The following is a 15,191-nucleotide window of genomic DNA, read 5'->3' as shown; positions in this document are numbered from 1 at the left end:
CCACAACGCATTCCCAGCTCGTACAAGCCCTTGCTCGTAGTCCAAGATCCTAACTCATCGGGGGGGAACAGATACGAAGGCACACACACGTTCGTGGACCCGCACGCAAAGCTAGGCGGCCAATTCGGCGGTATGTTCATTGCCTCCTCTCCTATCTCGCCTCCATTCAACGCCCAGATCTATATCTACGACAGTCCACTGATCCGCCACTGCCGACGAACTAGGCCCAGCAACAACTATGGCAGACGCAACCCAGCACAAGATTGCATCTAACGTGCCCAACACCCAAGGTGTCACGCCCGCGGACAAGATTCGGTACGGTCAGTCGATACAAGAAGGTGGGATGGGGGGAAAGACGGCCGGTATGGCTGGGGTGGCGGTGTCGGCAGGTAGGTAACTGAAATGCCTGGCTGAAAACAGGTTCTTTGGAGGAACTGAGTATTCGATGCTGATAATCTTCTTTGTGTAGGTGGTTTCGGCGGCACGGATGCGCTCAGAGAGGAGGAAGATGAGTTTACAAAGGTGAGGAGGGAGCAGGGTTATGGGAATGGGACGGATATGGCGAAGGACATTGGTGCATAGTCGGGGAGTGGGCTTGAGACTGAGATTGATAACAAAATGAGTTAGTGAAAAAAGGAAAGAGGGAGTGGGCATGGAGTTAACATGAGATATAGTCATTGATGAATGAGATCCCGTTGAAATTGGATTGAAGACGGGAAACTAGGGGTATCAAAAATAAAACAGAAGTTTCCAAAACGCCAACCTTCACAATGCGGTTCCCTGCTAAGAGCATGCCTTTCCCCACATGTAACAATTTTATGCAGCCTTCCCTTTGCCCTTGCCCTCGAACTGCACTTTGGTTTCCTCCTCGGACACATCCTCTTCCTCGCTATCGCTCATAAACTCATCATCCTCGTCATCCCACCCGAACATGGCCCTTGGCGCAGCGGCCTTCGATGATGAGGCAGCCGGGGCTTCAATATCGTCGTCGTCTTCCGAGCTTTCCTTCTGGGCCATCATCATCTTCTCGATGGCCTCCCTAGTCTTGGCCTCCGCTTCCTCCTTGTCCTCGACCCATTGCCCGTCTAGTCTGACTTTATTTCTTCCGGACATGAGCTCCTCCTGCTTGCGTTCCGTGCTTGCCACGATGTCTTCCCACTTTTTCTTGCGTTCCTCCCTCTCCTTCCTCTCCATCTCGGGCTTGATTGCGAGGTACTCAGCAAGCGCCTTAGCTTCAGCGACTGTGCGCAATCTGCGTCCATCGAGGTTTCGGGATGAGGCGTTGGCATCGGCTTGGTTCTTCTTCTTGCGACTGGACATCCGGCCACCTTGTGCTCTTAGGATGGAACCGAAACCTCCCTTGCCACCGCATAGCGGCACTGTGAGTCGGAGCGGGAGGAAAGTGTCTGCATTAGATGCTAGGAGCGTCGAGACGGGATCGGAGCTGTGGGATATGACCCTTCGGGAATTTGTTGTAAGGATGTAGCTTGAGTTTTCGATCCATGGCGCGCGTTCGTGGAGCGTCTCGTAGATGGAAGACAGAGGTGCATCTTTGCTCGCGGTGAATGCGATGTTCTGGCCGCGAATGCTATCGACGATGACTGTGATGGGAGACTGTGCAACCATTTTGAGTCTTGTTTGGGAGTGGTATGGGGTCTGGCTTGGGTTGTTTGTAATGAATGTAAATGTTGAAGTCAGACTCGGAGGCTGGAGAGGTTGAGTCCATCTGCCTCTAGCCAGGTGCACGTGATCAAAACCTTACAACCAATCAGAGACAATCTCGGTTAAGCTAGCTTCGCACTCTTGAAATATCCACCACGTTCGCGAACATCATTTTGATCCTCATCGACCACCACCAACACCGAACGTTGCATCCAGCCTCTTCTCAACCGTCAAGATGCTTATTCCCAAGGCCGATCGCAAGGCGATTCACGAGTTAGTCTACCACCAAACTCCAAGTTATTACGGCGCAATCGAGTTGAGACATTTCGCACGAAATTGATCACATTTGACGATGAGCCTCATTTCACATTTATTCAAGAATGTTTAAACACAATTGAAACAATTGCTAACTTCAATACTTCCAGGTACCTCTTCCGAGGTTAGTATTCTCCTCCCGAGCCATGGCTATGGCAGAAAAATACATTATCTTGCGCGGTTTCATACCGCAATTATACAAAGGATAGGCTGACACACGGTCACCACAGAGGGCGTTCTCGTCGCGAAGAAAGACTTCAACCTCCCCAAGCACGGAGACATCGATACCAAGAACCTCTACGTCATCAAGGCTTGTACGCATTGAATCCCCCATATTTTGCTTCTTTGAAACGCAATTCTGATCCCCCTTTAGGCCAGTCTTTGACCTCCCGCGGTTACCTCAAGACCCGCTTCTCGTGGCAGTACTACTACTACACCCTCACCCCCGAGGGTCTTGACTACCTCCGCGAGTGGCTCCACCTCCCTGCTGAGATCGTCCCCCAGACGCACATCAAGCAGCAGCGCTCGCACGCTCCCCCCCGCGGCATGCTCGGTGGAGACGAGCGCGAGAGGCGCCCCGGCGGCCGTGGTGGCCCCCGCGGTGACCGTGACGGATACAGGCGTCGTGATGCCGGCGAGAAGACCGAGGGCGGTGCCCCCGGTGAGTTCAAGCCCGAGTTCCGTGGTGGCTTCGGCCGTGGACGTGGCGCCCCTGCTTCTTAAGCGGGCTTCGCTGTCCACGTTTGGGAGTGAAATATCTCTTTTTGTCCGCCGCTTGTTAGCTGCTGCATGTTTCAAAAGCTCAAAATTCAATGGGATCCGGACTCGGTGGTGGCATTATGGCGAAATGAACAGGATGATACTGAATGTATACGCTCATCGGGTTTGCTATCGCAAATTTAGATGATCATGCTCCCCAATGATACCCAATTTGCCTTCAAAGTGAACTGCCATCCTCCAATGTGATTCTTGCTATCTGTTACAGTGTATGGATATGGAGTTTGATAACCTAAGAATTTTGATCAAGTCAAGTCCAAATGTGCTCTGTTTCGAGGCTAAAGAGTGTACCCACAATATTTCATGTTCAGCCTTAGCAGGATCTGCCATCACTACCGAGCTCGGGACGTACGTATGAACTTTGTGCTCACATTTATTTGTAGTATTGACTCTTCATAGTTAACCATTAATCATTCAAGCATACCGTGATATCATCCCAAACGCCATTACCTCAGGATAGCGCCCCTGGAAAATATGCGCCCGCTTTTGACTACGACAGCCATGTGCGCCTGTAACAGATCCGAGAATAGCATCCACCTGACTTTATCACCGCCTAACCGCGGACAGGCACGATGCGCCCGCCAGCCTTTGCCATCTCCGCCTGCAGTTCTTTCTGGAAATCCATGACCACGTCTCCAAACTGCTCAATGGCGTCCTGCGCCTTGGGGGCTCCGATGAGTACGACTCCCCGTGGCACGACGACCTCCTTGACCTCGAAACAGCCAAAAGTGATTACCTTTTGGATCTTGGGGCAGCTGCGGAAGATGCCTGCGATGACTTGTGTATCTACCACTGGACAGAAGGAGAGATTGATTTCCTGCAGACTCGGATACTGTTTCTCACCATCGAAGATGTTGGCGAATGTTTCGTGATCGATGTGTCGACAGGATGAGATGTTGATACACTGGAGGTTTGAGCCGGAGTGCTTCATGATGGCGTCAAAACCTGCAGACCCCACACCGATGGTGTACTCCTCGGGACCGTCAGGGTTTGCATTGTCGACATCGCGAGTACTGTTGACATCGATGTACCGCAAAGGTGGGTTGCTCCAATCTGTGAATAGGTTTACGTAACCCTCATCGGTGCACACGTTATTCTCCGTGAAGCGGAACTTGCTGAGATTTGTGCAAGAAGTATGGATGGCTTCGAGAATTACGTCAGTGGGCTCGCAGTCGCTCTCAACGAAGTTCTCGAGACAGAGAGTCTCTAGATTGGGCCCAACATTTCCAATTAAGTTGACAAGTCGCTCTCGGGGGACTTCCTTGCAGAAGCGCAGAGTGAGATGCTGCAGATTCTCAAGTCGGGCTATAGCATCGATGGCTTCGACGCCGAGATGTTTGCAGCGTTCCAGCTTTAGGCGCTCAAGGTTCGGGCAAAATGTCACCAGTGCTTGAACTACTTCATCAGTGAAGGCTGCATCAAGCCATTCAACCTTGAAGGATTTCAGGTCGGGGCCACGGGCAATGAAGAGTTCGGTCCATTTGTCATCGGAGACAAGGTTCGCTCCTAGAAGTTGGATGTCAGAAAGCTTCTTTGCCTTCTCAATCATGTAGTCCACGTTGACGTCTTTGAATTGACAGCAATTTCGGAGTGCTAATTTCTTGATACCTGGCACGATGGCAAATATCTGATCGAAGTCTTCTGTTTCGAGATCTGGACAATGTCAATCGCTAGATGAATGAGTTTCGGGCTCCAAGACTTACATGCAGATTCCTGGATAGACACTTCCTCCCTGTCTGGCTGCAAGAACAGCTTGAACGTTGTTGGGTTCATGGCTCTCTTCTTGGAGAAAATCTCACTGAGACGATTCATGATTGCTTCTGGCATTTCGCCAAACTCATCAATATCTTCGGCATGCTTCGCAAGCTTCTCTATGCAAAGTTGCTGTAGAGTTCTGGCACCACGCGACGTGAAACCGTCTAGGCGATTGCTCTCGAGCTTCCTCCTACCCTTGCGCTGAACCGGCTTACTTGCTTTTTCAGTGGCTTTTGCTTCTTTAGTCATGGCCTTCCCACAGGGTGTACAAAGCAGGCCGCCGTTAGGCCCAGCCTTGCTGTATGCCGTAACGGTAAACCTCTTCTCGCAAAGCTCGCAATTTTCTAGTTGTCCCGGCAGTTTCTTCGCCTTCTTATACAGATCCATAATATCGAAGTCTGAATCGGAATCATCAGAGCCATGCTTTTTCTTCTTCTTGGCAGACTTCTTCTTAGCCTCTTTTCCCTTCTTTATCTTGGCTATTGCCTCGTCTTGATCGCGTTTGCGTTTCCTGGGCCGCTCTGCGGCCATTGTAGAGGACTCGGCTACTACTTCCTCCTCTATCTCTGCGTCTACCTCCACATCTGCCTCTGTCTGTTGCTCCGTATTGGTCTCCTCAGGCGTGGCCTCGCCATTTGCTGCTCTATCGGCGGCGGCCTGTTGTTCGGCTTGTTCGATTCGTTGGCGTGCAGAATCTCGAATTTCTCTTGCAGATATGTTGTGAGACTGAATTAATTCTTAGTTCGACTGCTGAAGATGGAGCATTCCGATTGGAAACCCCGGGTAATAAAGGGGTCTTGGTCAATTCTAGGTAACTTACCGCAAGGAAATCCGTCAACGCAGAATGAGGCCCACGAATGCCGGCCGCATTGCGACCGCGACGTCCGGACCTTTACATTGAGTCAGTGTTCTAATACATAACAACTCGGAATTAACAATCTTTAGGGACTCACATTTTGCCCTAAGGGTATCTGACAGCGTAGGAACGTTGTAATTGTCGCAGACGTTGTGTGGCAAACCAGGTGCAAGATGAGTGAAAGGATGCACCTGAGGGGTGACTAAAAGACGCGGTTTGGCGGTAGCTCGCGAAGTCACGTGGTGGCAATTAGTCGCCCAATTTGGCAAACGGGCGTCTATCACAAATCACCCAATTGAATCAAAAAGAAATTCAAAAATTACCCCCTCATTTCTATTATGGCAAGTGTAACTCAGATTCGGTGTTTTCTGGAGAGACGGCCAAGAATCAATCCGTGAGGCTATTCTCCTGCAACTTCCCTTCCATCACGTAAAGCTGCATTAGGATTTCAGAATCATATATTATTCCCCCAGAGAGCCTCACTATCCCGATACTGCGGTAAACTTCCGGCAAACATGTGTTCACCATCGACTATCCATATGACTTAGATTACGGGAATCTTCCAGTAGCAATGTATCCTCGATTCACTGTGTAGCTCCTAATTCTGTCAAGGTAAGATATGTGTGATAGATTGCCCCCAAACCAGAGGAGGGGGCGGGGTGTTTTTCCTCGCAAAGATAGGCTCTGGAATCTACTCGAAATCCGCAAATAGCTGCTTTGAATGTTGTCAATAAGCAGGCAGTGCACCACCTAGAGCCAACCAAGCTCGCAATCGCTGGCCATAGATTCAAACTCGATGAGGAAATGGGTAGATCTGTATCAATCAGATCTCGACGTCGTCGTCCTCTCCATAACCGTCGTCACTGCTATCGTCGTTCCCAAGCTTCTGCTCATCCTCATCGCTATCCCAATCATCGTCGGCCATTGGCTTGATCGAGTCATCCTTTGCTGTCTACGGGCTTGTTAGTGAAGAGCCTTTGACAGAGACAATAGAGACAATGAACATACAAATGCCCGAATTTTGGCCCAGCTACCCTTGACTTGAGATAGATTAGAACGTTCTGCCACGCTTGAGTTGAAGGTCTTAGCAGTGTTTGAGTCCTGGTTTTGGCTGAGGTAGGTCGATCTGCTATCCCAACTCTTGGTCCCAGTCATTTTGGCAGTGCCATTCGTGGATGAGTTGCTGGAGAGTCCGGGGATCAATTCTCCGACCATTGAATTGCCTTGAATGCTCATTGTCTGAAAGTTGGCAGATAGAGCAATCCCTCCGTGATCATCGATTGAGTCGTAGCCGTCCTGATGCCGTCAGTGATGTGATACCACATGCAATGGAGGAATGACGCTCACCTTGATTGAACTGTCCGTTTGAGAGGCGGTGTCTTCCCAATAATTTGGCTCACGTCCATCAGAGTAATCTCCAATAGCGTGAGACCTCAGAGGGTTCTCGTAGGTTCTGTCAATGATTGGGTTCAAGTCAAGGTGTTTCTCGACGCATTCATAGCACTTAGCGTGGTCCGCGACTGCACGCTGAGACTTGGCGAAGTCCTCTAAACCCTTCGTAACATTGCATGAAGTGCACTCAAGCTCAACGAGAGGCCCGCCATTGCATCGGTTGCAGACCAGGTTGGGCGGAGAGCTCTGGCCTTTGTACAGGATAGATTCACGGGCAATGTTCTTCTGCTTCTCGGAGTAGCTGTTCTCTGTGCGCCATACCTCGCATCGGTAGCACTTTAGCCTTTTGAGTGTCAGTATCAAATAAGAAGTTCGAATCGTCAGTGAAGAGAATCCTTACTTAGGAGGAAGTTTCACCGCAGCAAGTCTGGATTCATCATTAGTTAGGCGTTCCCAGACAGTGAAAGTGAGGTTTGGAGGCTTACTTGGGGTCAAAAGGCCTAGCCTTACCCTTCCCCATACTGATGAAGTTCGTTTGAAGGGAAACAGAAGTAAGAGGTAATAAGAGTGAAAGGAAAAGGAATGGTGGAGTGCCGAAGGACCGCGTGTCACTTGGTTGTGAGATAGTAAAGGCAGAGATGAGGGAGTATAAATAGGATTAAGAGAGAAGGAGCGAAGAAGAGCAGTCAGGTCAAGTTCGCTGCTCGCTAGTCCAAGAATAGCAGTAGTCTGTATAGACCGACTCTATGAAGTGATTATCAGGGCAATTGTCTCAAGTCTTTGCAGTGGTTCAGTGACAGTCGGAGAGTTCAAACGGGTGGAGTGAAAGGTATTGGTCGTTGCTATTGTATGTGGCGGTGAGAAACAGTGAAAGCCGAAAGAGGTTGGCAACTACAGAAACGACTGCCATCTCGATATTCAACAAATAATAGTCGGTGCGCGTGTTAATGTTACATTGACCATGATGGTTGTTTGTAGAGAATAAACGGTGAGAGAAAGGGAGATATGGGAAACAAGCGATATTATGTATATTGTACTTGTGTGTATTTGCAAATAGTTGTTCTATATAGTCGCTGTAGCTGGTTGCTGATTCAAGTTTTGTTGTCAAGGTGTCTACTCTACTCGCTCGTAGAGTAGGTGAAGTGATATTGTTCCTGAGGTTTGAATTGGTGAGAGTATTTAATACAAGAAAACATGATTACTCATGCAAACAGTGGGTATAGTTTACCGTATAGTAATATATGCGGCAACCCCTCCAAACCAACATTTTTTATCGATAAGCCCACGCATGCCAAAATTTACGAGTGTCCACCCATAACTCCACTCGGCACCGCACCCTCGAGATACAACTCTTTTCCCCCTGTATCAGCCTGTACACTTCACACTGGCTTCGCTTCCTTACAGATTTAAAGCAGGCGGAAGTAGCAACATGGCACCCATGGTTGCCCAGCACCACCACAGGAGCACCACAAAGCAGCCGCACAAGGCCTTCAAGTCGCGCCATGCCAGCAAGAGTGCTCTGAAAGAGCGTTCAAAAGGTCAGTCCCCTTCTGGTGCCCTCTTCTTTCTCATCCCTAACGCCTGTATCAGGCAAGGTCGAAGGTTTTGAACTCGGAAGCCGGAAAACGCCACATCAACAAGTCATGTCCAAATTCGACCGCCGCAATCGTGCAAAACAGCTTCGCATTAATAAGGACGCCGAACATGCAAAAGCCTCGAACGTTTTCGCTGGAAAGGATGGAGCGCCGCGCGTTGTCGCGGTCATTCCACTTTGTGGAGATGTTTCAGCATCAGCTGCAGTAAAGAGCCTGAACTCGAGCCTCGATATCGAAGACGAAGTACCGGAAGCAGGCTGGATTCGTACAACCGTGGACCGTTTTAAACAGAAAGTACAATACCTTGTCGTTCAGAGGGACTTGATAGCCTCGCTCGATGCTTGCAGGATTGCCGACTTTGTCGTCTTCATTCTCTCAGCAAATGAAGAAGTCGACGAGGAAGGGGAGACGATTCTGAAGGCAATTGAGAGTCAGGGTGTTTCCAATTGCTTCACAGTAGTACAGGCTCTTGACTCGATAGAGCCCGCAAAGCGAAGGCCTCAAGTCCTTGGATCCCTGAAATCATACATCTCCCATTATCTTCCGTCAACTGAGAAAGTATTTTCTCTAGACACCCGACAGGATGCTTCGAATCTTATGCGATCGTTATGCAACACGACCACCAAGGGTGTCAGATGGCGAGAGCAAAGAAGCTATATGTTCATTGAAGATATAGCTTGGCCTGGCGCGAAGTCGGCTGTGAGCGAGGATGGCACAGGCGATGTTGTACTGACAGGTGTTGTTCGGGGTCTGGGCTTGAAGGCAGACAGGTTGGTTCAAGTCGGTGATTGGGGTGACTTCCAGATCGACAGCATCACAGCAGCGCCACTAGAAGTGCGCAAGAAGGGAAAAGATGACAGTATGGATATGGATTCCGAGGTTGACAACGTCCTGGAAAGACCCGGCGAGGATCAGGACGACTTGGCCACACTTGCACCCGAGGAAACGATCATGGAAGATGCCACTAGCTACGCCGTTTCTGTTGCACCCTCAGAACGTAAGGGTGTGCTCTTGGACGATCATCATTACTTCTCAGATGAGGGCGATGACGCTAAGGAGCGCAAACCAAAGAGGCTACCCAAAGGAACTAGCAAGTATCAGAGTGCATGGTACCTCGATGATGTTTCCGACTCAGGCTCTGATCTTGAGGATTTTGACGAGGACGACTTCGAGGACCAGGCGATGAGCGAGGCTGCCCATCCGGCTGATGGCGTTGAGGGTATGGATATCGACGGTCGTGCCGCAACAGAAGCTGGTCCTTCTGAGTATCCCCAATCCGAAATGTTCCTAGACCCTTCCCCCGAGGACGAAGCTGCAGACATTGAAGCGTACCGCCAAACCAGGAAGGCTGAGGCAGACGAGGATCTTGAGTTCCCAGACGAGATCGAGCTGCACCCTAACGTGGATGCCAGAGAACGTCTCATTAAATACAGAGGACTGAAGAGTCTCAAGACCAGTATTTGGGAAACTGAGGAAGACAAACCGTACGAACCTGAGGAGTGGGCTCGGCTCCTCGAAATTGGAGACTACAAGAGGGCAGCTACGAGAATAGTTCGAGAGGCTTGGGCTGGAGGAGTCAAACCAGGTACAAGAGTCGAGGTTCGCATTCGAGGTGTTCCCCTTTCTTTCCAACAGAACCAGTCGCGCCCAATCGCGCTGTTCTCATTGCTCCGTCACGAGCACAAGCAGACTGCATGCAACTACAGTATCCTGCTCAATTCAGAGTATCCCCAGCCTTTGAAGTCCAAGTCAGAGCTTATTGTTCAGTGCGGTCCAAGGAGAATGATCATCAACCCTGTAAGTTGCAGTTACTCAGAGCACGAATCCAAATCAATCACTAACTCCCAAGCAGCTCTTCTCCCAAGCTGGAAACACTCCGAACGATGTTCACAAGTTCGACCGATTCTTGCATCCAGGTCGCTCGGCCATCGCATCTTTCATCGGCCCCGTTACCTGGGGCAATGTCCCAGTGCTCTACTTCCAGCGATCGGCTCCTTCTGAAATGTCAGACAGTAATTCCGAGGAGCAATCGGCATCGAAGTCGCTCCAGCTCATCGCAACCGGCACAAGCCTGCCACCATCCACCAACCGTGTCATCGCGAAGCGCATTATCCTTACTGGCCATCCTCTCAAGATCAACAAACGCGTAGTAACAGTGCGTTACATGTTTTTCAACGACACGGACGTGAAGTGGTTCAAGAGCTTGCCTCTGTGGACAAGGAGAGGAAGGAGCGGTTTCATCAAGGAGAGCCTGGGAACGCATGGATACTTCAAGGCTACGTTTGATGGAAAAATCAACCCCATGGACGCTGTGGCCGTGAGCTTGTACAAGCGAGTATGGCCCCGGCCGGCGAAATCATGGCAACTGTAAGGAAGGGTTGAAAGGACAAAGTAATGATGAATAGAAGGATGGCATAGATTTAATGATATCATGACCCGACATTTCTTATAGAAGTTTGAATGCCTTATCAATAAGCAAGAGGTCGTACAGCTAAAAAGTACTTGTTAAACATTTTTTTCTTTCTAATGCTCTGACTCCGAGGGTATATATCATCCTGTGCCACAATCGAATTCTTATGTCCCAAATTACAACAACGCCGTACGCTTATGCAAATGACTCGAAACACTTTTTCTCTGATTTCCTTTTCTTTCGATGTGCTGGCAGTATTGGGCTTCTTAACGAGTCCCCAGATCGCCACGAAAAGAAGAGTCTTAGAATCCCTTGCGCGCAAATCTCGCCAATGCAGGTCCGTATTCGGCCTTCATCTTGGAGACTTTTTCGATCTCCCTCTTGTTCATCGCTTGCAGTGCTTCTCTCGCCCTGACCTTCTCGGCATCGATCACATTCTTCTGTCCGCTCTTCCTGAGATGTCTCCTGAGCGCACTGTTCCTTCCCCTACCTTTCTTCTTCAGATTGGCGATCTTGTCTTCGGGCTTGGCGTCCAAGTCTCGCTCTCTTCTGCGCTGTTCTTCAGAGGCGAGGTCGAGATTGCCGATGATATTGGGGTCGAGGGAGATCATCTCCGGTTGCAGCTTTTCGAGCAAAGCGTGTACCTCTGCCTCCTTGCGTTGCTTGCTGGTCTCGAAGGGGTTCAGTCCTGACTCGAGAGCGTCAAAGTTGGGTTCGCCCGAGCCGGGAACGATGATTGAGGAGAAGCCCTTGTCGTGCGAGATGCCGAGTACGTCCTCGAAGGGACAGAACTTCAGTCTAGAGATTGTGTTGCCTTCGCCACCCCAAGACATGTACGGCTCAGGTACCTTGATGTCTTCTTTAGCGCGGGTGAAGATGTCCTGGTTGAAGATCGAGACTTGTGTGCCCCAGCCCACCGCAGTGAGGTTCTGGTCGCTGATGGAGAGGGATGCGCCTGGTTGCCGTAGATGATGGGTGTGCATTTCCTTGAACATACGGATATCCCATACGGACATACGGCGATCTTGCCCGGCTGAGACCATGTAACGACCTGCTCGATCAATGGCGAGCGAGCGAACTGGCCCGCTGTGCGGCAGGAGTTTGACTAGGGGAGTTGAGGAATTGGGCGACCAGAGTGTAACCAGACCTTTCTGGTGGCCGACGTGCAGGATAGCGTTCGCTGGATTTTGGCAGAAGGAGGTAGGGGGTCCGAGTTTGGTAGCGACTGGTCATGGTCAGCAACGGAACAGTAATTAGGCCATGCATCTAGAAACGCAGGCTTGTCGCTCATGTTGGAACCACCACTCACACTCTGTTATGTTTGCGCCTGTGGATATGTCTGTATAACGAAGAACTCCCAGTGTAGAAATGGATGCAAGGAGGAAATGATAGGGCAAGCTGGCGATGATGTTAGCGCTGGATATATGTGAAGGTCACGTAAAACATACAATTGAAGAGCGACGGGTTCCTGTAATTTCTTCAAAGCATGCAGCTCCACACCATCCCGAGCATATATGTACACACATTTCTTCTGCGCCACGGCAAAGGACTGGTTTGTATGGAGCCACTTTGCATCGCGCACCGTCTCGTTGAGGTTCAATTCGCAACCGAGTTTGCCTGCTCTCCAGTCGAAGCACGCAACATGACTGCAAGGAAAAGTCAGCGTTTGAACCCATAACTGTCACATTTGTCCCGCCTGCAAATGAAGCTAATAGCGGGAGCAGTATCGGAATATTGTCAGGAACATACCCTTTGCGACCAGCAATCAAGAGGTCACGGCCATTTCTTGTATATTCGCAGACATCGTATGGCCCGAGACCCTCCAATCGCAGTTCGAATCCCTTTTTGGCAGTTTCAACGCCCGAGGCGGATCTTATATCATCCTGTCGGACCTTGTATGTCTTCTCTAGCTCGTTCTCTGCTTCCAACATCCCAGGCGTGGCATCCGCCATCAGGATCTCCGCATCTTTAGCTTGCATTTCTGCATCCTTGGCTTTACTCTGCAAAGCCTTAACTTTGGAGCGCAGCTTTTTGTCCCTCACAGACTTGGGCCGTATGTCTTCGCCTCGACCGTAGGTTTTATGTGCGGAATCGACATGTCGGGCGAGGGCTTGCGCTTCAGCCTCTGCGGCGATCTGGCCGGGTTTTCGGCGTGCATTGGAGGGTTTCGAGGTAGATTGGGAAGCCATATTGGTGATAGTGTGTGTATTGTATTATTTGTGTGTTATCAGTGGAAACTTAGTGAATCATCGTTCTTTTCTGGCGACTTGGGGTACTTGAGATTTATTGTCGCATCCGCGATCTAGAAAAAGTTTAAGAAATTCAGACCTCGGGCCTTGGCATAGCCTTTCCCGAAACGGACTAGAGCAGTTCCGTCCCATCGATCAATCATGATAACTAGATGGTGGTCATTCATTATTACCATCATTAATCTCATTAATTCCTTTCTTGAAAATACTTCCTCACACGACATGAATACATACAATCAGAAATCATTGAAGAATTCGTAGCAATTGACATATTGTCATTACGTAACCTTTTGCATTCTATGATTTAGGAGTAGGAACCACATACTGGACTTGGGCGACTTTCCTAATACCCATTCATATGGAATATCATAGTAGATATACGTCAAACATTCTCACATCCCTGTAGATTAGCACTGCCAAGATAGGAAGACCGGTGCTTCACGTTACATTCAAAAGGTCTCAGCAAGAGATGAGGCAAAGTTGACGAAACCATCGTAAGAGATGCCATTTTCAGCGAAGACTATCATGGGACTTGACTACCTAGCCAAAAGCCTCCCATCCAGAGAAACCCCCATTGAGGTTGTGCCAGTGCCCTCAAAATCGCTGGGCCTGGGCAAGTACCTGTCAACCCCCAACCAATACCAAAAAGTATTGATCCGGTCACAAACCTCCAGTCTGTATCCTTCAGAGTCTTGGTGGGTAATTCGTATTTGCTGTTGAAAAGAGGACGCGGTCCCCTCGTTCGATACTCTAGGAGATTTGGTAATACACCGAACACCATTACCATAGCCAAAGAAGGATCCCAAGCAGCCCAGTGAGGAAGCGAAAGAAACGACAACGTCTTCGACGGAGATGCCATCTGACTGATGTGTAATCCCAACCCAAACTCCAGACCAGCAAAGCATTGAGACACTTGCTGTGCTACAGGCATTGCCTCCTTCTTATCGTCACTCTCCGTGAGCTTCAGAGCCAATCGAGGGATGATCTTCGCAGCAGACACCGTGACGACGGTCAGAAGGATGAGTGGCAGTAACGTCGCGGCATCCGGATACGTTGGCGTATAGCAGGGAACCGCAGAGTTACACGCCTCTGTAATGAGAGTCGGGTGCACGATGTGATGGGTCACTATTGCAGCTGGAAAGAACAAAGCCACCGCACTTGCAGACCTAGAACTGAGGCGAGACAATCCACACAGCATATGGCCAGAGGTACATCCATTTGCGAACTAAATGATGAATCAGTACAAATTCTGTAGAAACGCAATACGCATAGCTCACCTTCGTACCAAGTCCAACGATGGCACCCACTACTACCGTGACCAGGGCCGCTTGCGATGTGGTTGGAACAGGAGGGTATTGAGTGACCAATTTTGGAAGGACAAGTTTAAGAACCGGGGCGCTCAGAGCCATTCCAGCGAAGAACGTAAGGATATCTTTCGTAGGAGCAGTCAACAACCGTCGAAGGTAGCCCGAGGCACCAAGTACTTTGCCATTCTGGTAAAGGAGGACACTTGTTGCTTGGTGTAGCAACAGGGCCCCGATGCTTGTCTCAACAGGAGTGAACATTTTCTTGGTTCATGTCGAAGAAAGTCGAAAAGAGAAGAGTGGCGGAAGTCGATATAGATATTCCTGGTTGGCTAGTGCCTAATGTAGTCTTATACCAAGCAGAAGTGCGGCAAACAGAAGGCCCATGCTACCTACGAGTAGCATAAGAAGCCGCAAGCCACATGGGCACTATTAGTTGCTACACGCGCCTAGTGACATCGGTTTGCAATCATGTCATGTCCCTGCTTAGACCCTCTATAAACATTATATATTTCATGCAGGCCTCGACATATCTGCCTATTCCTAATATACGGTCGAATTGTTAGCTGTAAGCGGACCATGGTGTTCGAGTACGCGATGGGTAAAGGCGAAACTCGAGTCCGCTATTAGGGTCGAGCGAGAACCTGTGCTTCTCCCCGTATTCTTGACAAAGATGGGGCATATCGATGCTCGAGAGTTTACCCAAAAAGGAGGGATGGGCTTCTCGAACTAAACGCTGATGGCTAGGCTGACAGCCACATAGAACGTGGGCCGCACATGGATCGGGGCCCACGTTCATGCATACTCGTAATACCTAGGAAGAAGGTCGCCGATGACATGGAAAGGAAAAAAAAAACATTTCTGTCATTTAATTTT

At 49.7% G+C, this 15,191-nt stretch overlaps 8 protein-coding genes across 8 annotated transcripts; 3 read left to right on the top strand and 5 right to left on the bottom strand.

The window, feature by feature from the left end:
* Nucleotides 1-238: 238 nt before the first annotated feature.
* On the top strand, nucleotides 239-582 carry BU24DRAFT_460335 (uncharacterized protein; the record flags this gene model as incomplete). The annotated part of the gene is made up of 2 exons (XM_033531813.1): nucleotides 239-389; nucleotides 470-582. 2 exons carry the CDS (start codon nucleotides 239-241, stop codon nucleotides 580-582), a joined length of 264 nt encoding a protein of 87 aa, XP_033385605.1.
* Nucleotides 583-602: 20 nt separating this feature from the next.
* On the bottom strand, nucleotides 603-1,628 carry BU24DRAFT_420305 (uncharacterized protein; the record flags this gene model as incomplete). The annotated part of the gene is made up of 1 exon (XM_033527438.1): nucleotides 603-1,628. A coding segment is annotated over one exon (812 nt), but the record flags the coding sequence as incomplete, so codon positions are not given.
* Nucleotides 1,629-1,897: 269 nt separating this feature from the next.
* On the top strand, nucleotides 1,898-2,691 carry BU24DRAFT_335042 (uncharacterized protein; the record flags this gene model as incomplete). Its single annotated transcript, XM_033523064.1, has 3 exons — nucleotides 1,898-1,958; nucleotides 2,208-2,291; nucleotides 2,351-2,691. Coding segments are annotated over 3 exons (486 nt in total), but the record flags the coding sequence as incomplete, so codon positions are not given.
* A 616-nt stretch (nucleotides 2,692-3,307) lies between these two features.
* On the bottom strand, nucleotides 3,308-5,040 carry BU24DRAFT_343511 (RNI-like protein; the record flags this gene model as incomplete). The annotated part of the gene is made up of 2 exons (XM_033523370.1): nucleotides 3,308-4,407; nucleotides 4,458-5,040. 2 exons carry the CDS (start codon nucleotides 5,038-5,040, stop codon nucleotides 3,308-3,310), a joined length of 1,683 nt encoding a protein of 560 aa, XP_033385602.1.
* Nucleotides 5,041-5,993: 953 nt separating this feature from the next.
* BU24DRAFT_147018 (uncharacterized protein) lies at nucleotides 5,994-7,400 on the bottom strand. Its single transcript, XM_033521213.1, has 5 exons — nucleotides 7,243-7,400; nucleotides 7,158-7,184; nucleotides 6,713-7,100; nucleotides 6,374-6,661; nucleotides 5,994-6,317 (listed from the first exon to the last, which is right to left on the bottom strand). Exons 1-5 carry the CDS (start codon nucleotides 7,275-7,277, stop codon nucleotides 6,189-6,191), a joined length of 867 nt encoding a protein of 288 aa, XP_033385601.1. The 5' UTR covers nucleotides 7,278-7,400; the 3' UTR covers nucleotides 5,994-6,188.
* A 647-nt stretch (nucleotides 7,401-8,047) lies between these two features.
* On the top strand, nucleotides 8,048-10,904 carry BU24DRAFT_366917 (DUF663-domain-containing protein). Its single transcript, XM_033524330.1, has 3 exons — nucleotides 8,048-8,295; nucleotides 8,348-10,149; nucleotides 10,205-10,904. The coding sequence occupies exons 1-3, from the start codon at nucleotides 8,187-8,189 to the stop codon at nucleotides 10,721-10,723; spliced, it is 2,430 nt and encodes an 809-aa protein (XP_033385600.1). The 5' UTR covers nucleotides 8,048-8,186; the 3' UTR covers nucleotides 10,724-10,904.
* On the bottom strand, nucleotides 10,798-13,039 carry BU24DRAFT_490462 (BING4CT-domain-containing protein). Its single transcript, XM_033533714.1, has 4 exons — nucleotides 12,512-13,039; nucleotides 12,211-12,408; nucleotides 12,072-12,160; nucleotides 10,798-11,987 (listed from the first exon to the last, which is right to left on the bottom strand). Exons 1-4 carry the CDS (start codon nucleotides 12,949-12,951, stop codon nucleotides 11,065-11,067), a joined length of 1,650 nt encoding a protein of 549 aa, XP_033385599.1. The 5' UTR covers nucleotides 12,952-13,039; the 3' UTR covers nucleotides 10,798-11,064.
* Nucleotides 13,040-13,206: 167 nt separating this feature from the next.
* On the bottom strand, nucleotides 13,207-15,002 carry BU24DRAFT_388317 (YeeE/YedE family integral membrane protein). The gene is made up of 2 exons (XM_033525008.1): nucleotides 14,289-15,002; nucleotides 13,207-14,236 (listed from the first exon to the last, which is right to left on the bottom strand). Exons 1-2 carry the CDS (start codon nucleotides 14,574-14,576, stop codon nucleotides 13,535-13,537), a joined length of 990 nt encoding a protein of 329 aa, XP_033385598.1. The 5' UTR covers nucleotides 14,577-15,002; the 3' UTR covers nucleotides 13,207-13,534.
* Nucleotides 15,003-15,191: the final 189 nt, after the last annotated feature.

This window comes from Aaosphaeria arxii (assembly GCF_010015735.1).
Source record: "Aaosphaeria arxii CBS 175.79 unplaced genomic scaffold BU24scaffold_3, whole genome shotgun sequence".
NCBI classification, from domain to species: Eukaryota; Fungi; Ascomycota; class Dothideomycetes; order Pleosporales; genus Aaosphaeria; species Aaosphaeria arxii.
The sequence above is the reverse complement of the archived record's forward strand: the minus strand, read 5'-3'. Positions and strand labels throughout refer to the sequence as shown.

Excerpts from the sequence above, each read along its gene's own strand:
- BU24DRAFT_147018 (XM_033521213.1), bottom strand. The coding sequence starts at position 7,277 with ATGGGGAAGGGTAAGGCTAGGCCTTTTGACCCCAA. Across the intron at positions 6,662-6,712 it reads AAACGGACAGTTCAATCAAG|GACGGCTACGACTCAATCGA; the intron begins GTGAGCGTCATT and ends TGACGGCATCAG. Across the intron at positions 6,318-6,373 it reads GGGCCAAAATTCGGGCATTT|ACAGCAAAGGATGACTCGAT; the intron begins GTATGTTCATTG and ends ACAAGCCCGTAG.
- BU24DRAFT_366917 (XM_033524330.1), top strand. The coding sequence starts at position 8,187 with ATGGCACCCATGGTTGCCCAGCACCACCACAGGAGCACCACAAAGCAG. Across the intron at positions 8,296-8,347 it reads TCTGAAAGAGCGTTCAAAAG|GCAAGGTCGAAGGTTTTGAA; the intron begins GTCAGTCCCCTT and ends CGCCTGTATCAG. Across the intron at positions 10,150-10,204 it reads GGAGAATGATCATCAACCCT|CTCTTCTCCCAAGCTGGAAA; the intron begins GTAAGTTGCAGT and ends ACTCCCAAGCAG.
- BU24DRAFT_490462 (XM_033533714.1), bottom strand. The coding sequence starts at position 12,951 with ATGGCTTCCCAATCTACCTCGAAACCCTCCAATGCACGCCGAAAACCC. Across the intron at positions 12,409-12,511 it reads TTGATTGCTGGTCGCAAAGG|TCATGTTGCGTGCTTCGACT; the intron begins GTATGTTCCTGA and ends TTTTCCTTGCAG. Across the intron at positions 12,161-12,210 it reads GAACCCGTCGCTCTTCAATT|CTTGCCCTATCATTTCCTCC; the intron begins GTATGTTTTACG and ends CATCATCGCCAG.
- BU24DRAFT_388317 (XM_033525008.1), bottom strand. The coding sequence starts at position 14,576 with ATGTTCACTCCTGTTGAGACAAGCATCGGGGCCCTGTTGCTACACCAA. Across the intron at positions 14,237-14,288 it reads TCGTTGGACTTGGTACGAAG|TTCGCAAATGGATGTACCTC; the intron begins GTGAGCTATGCG and ends TTCATCATTTAG.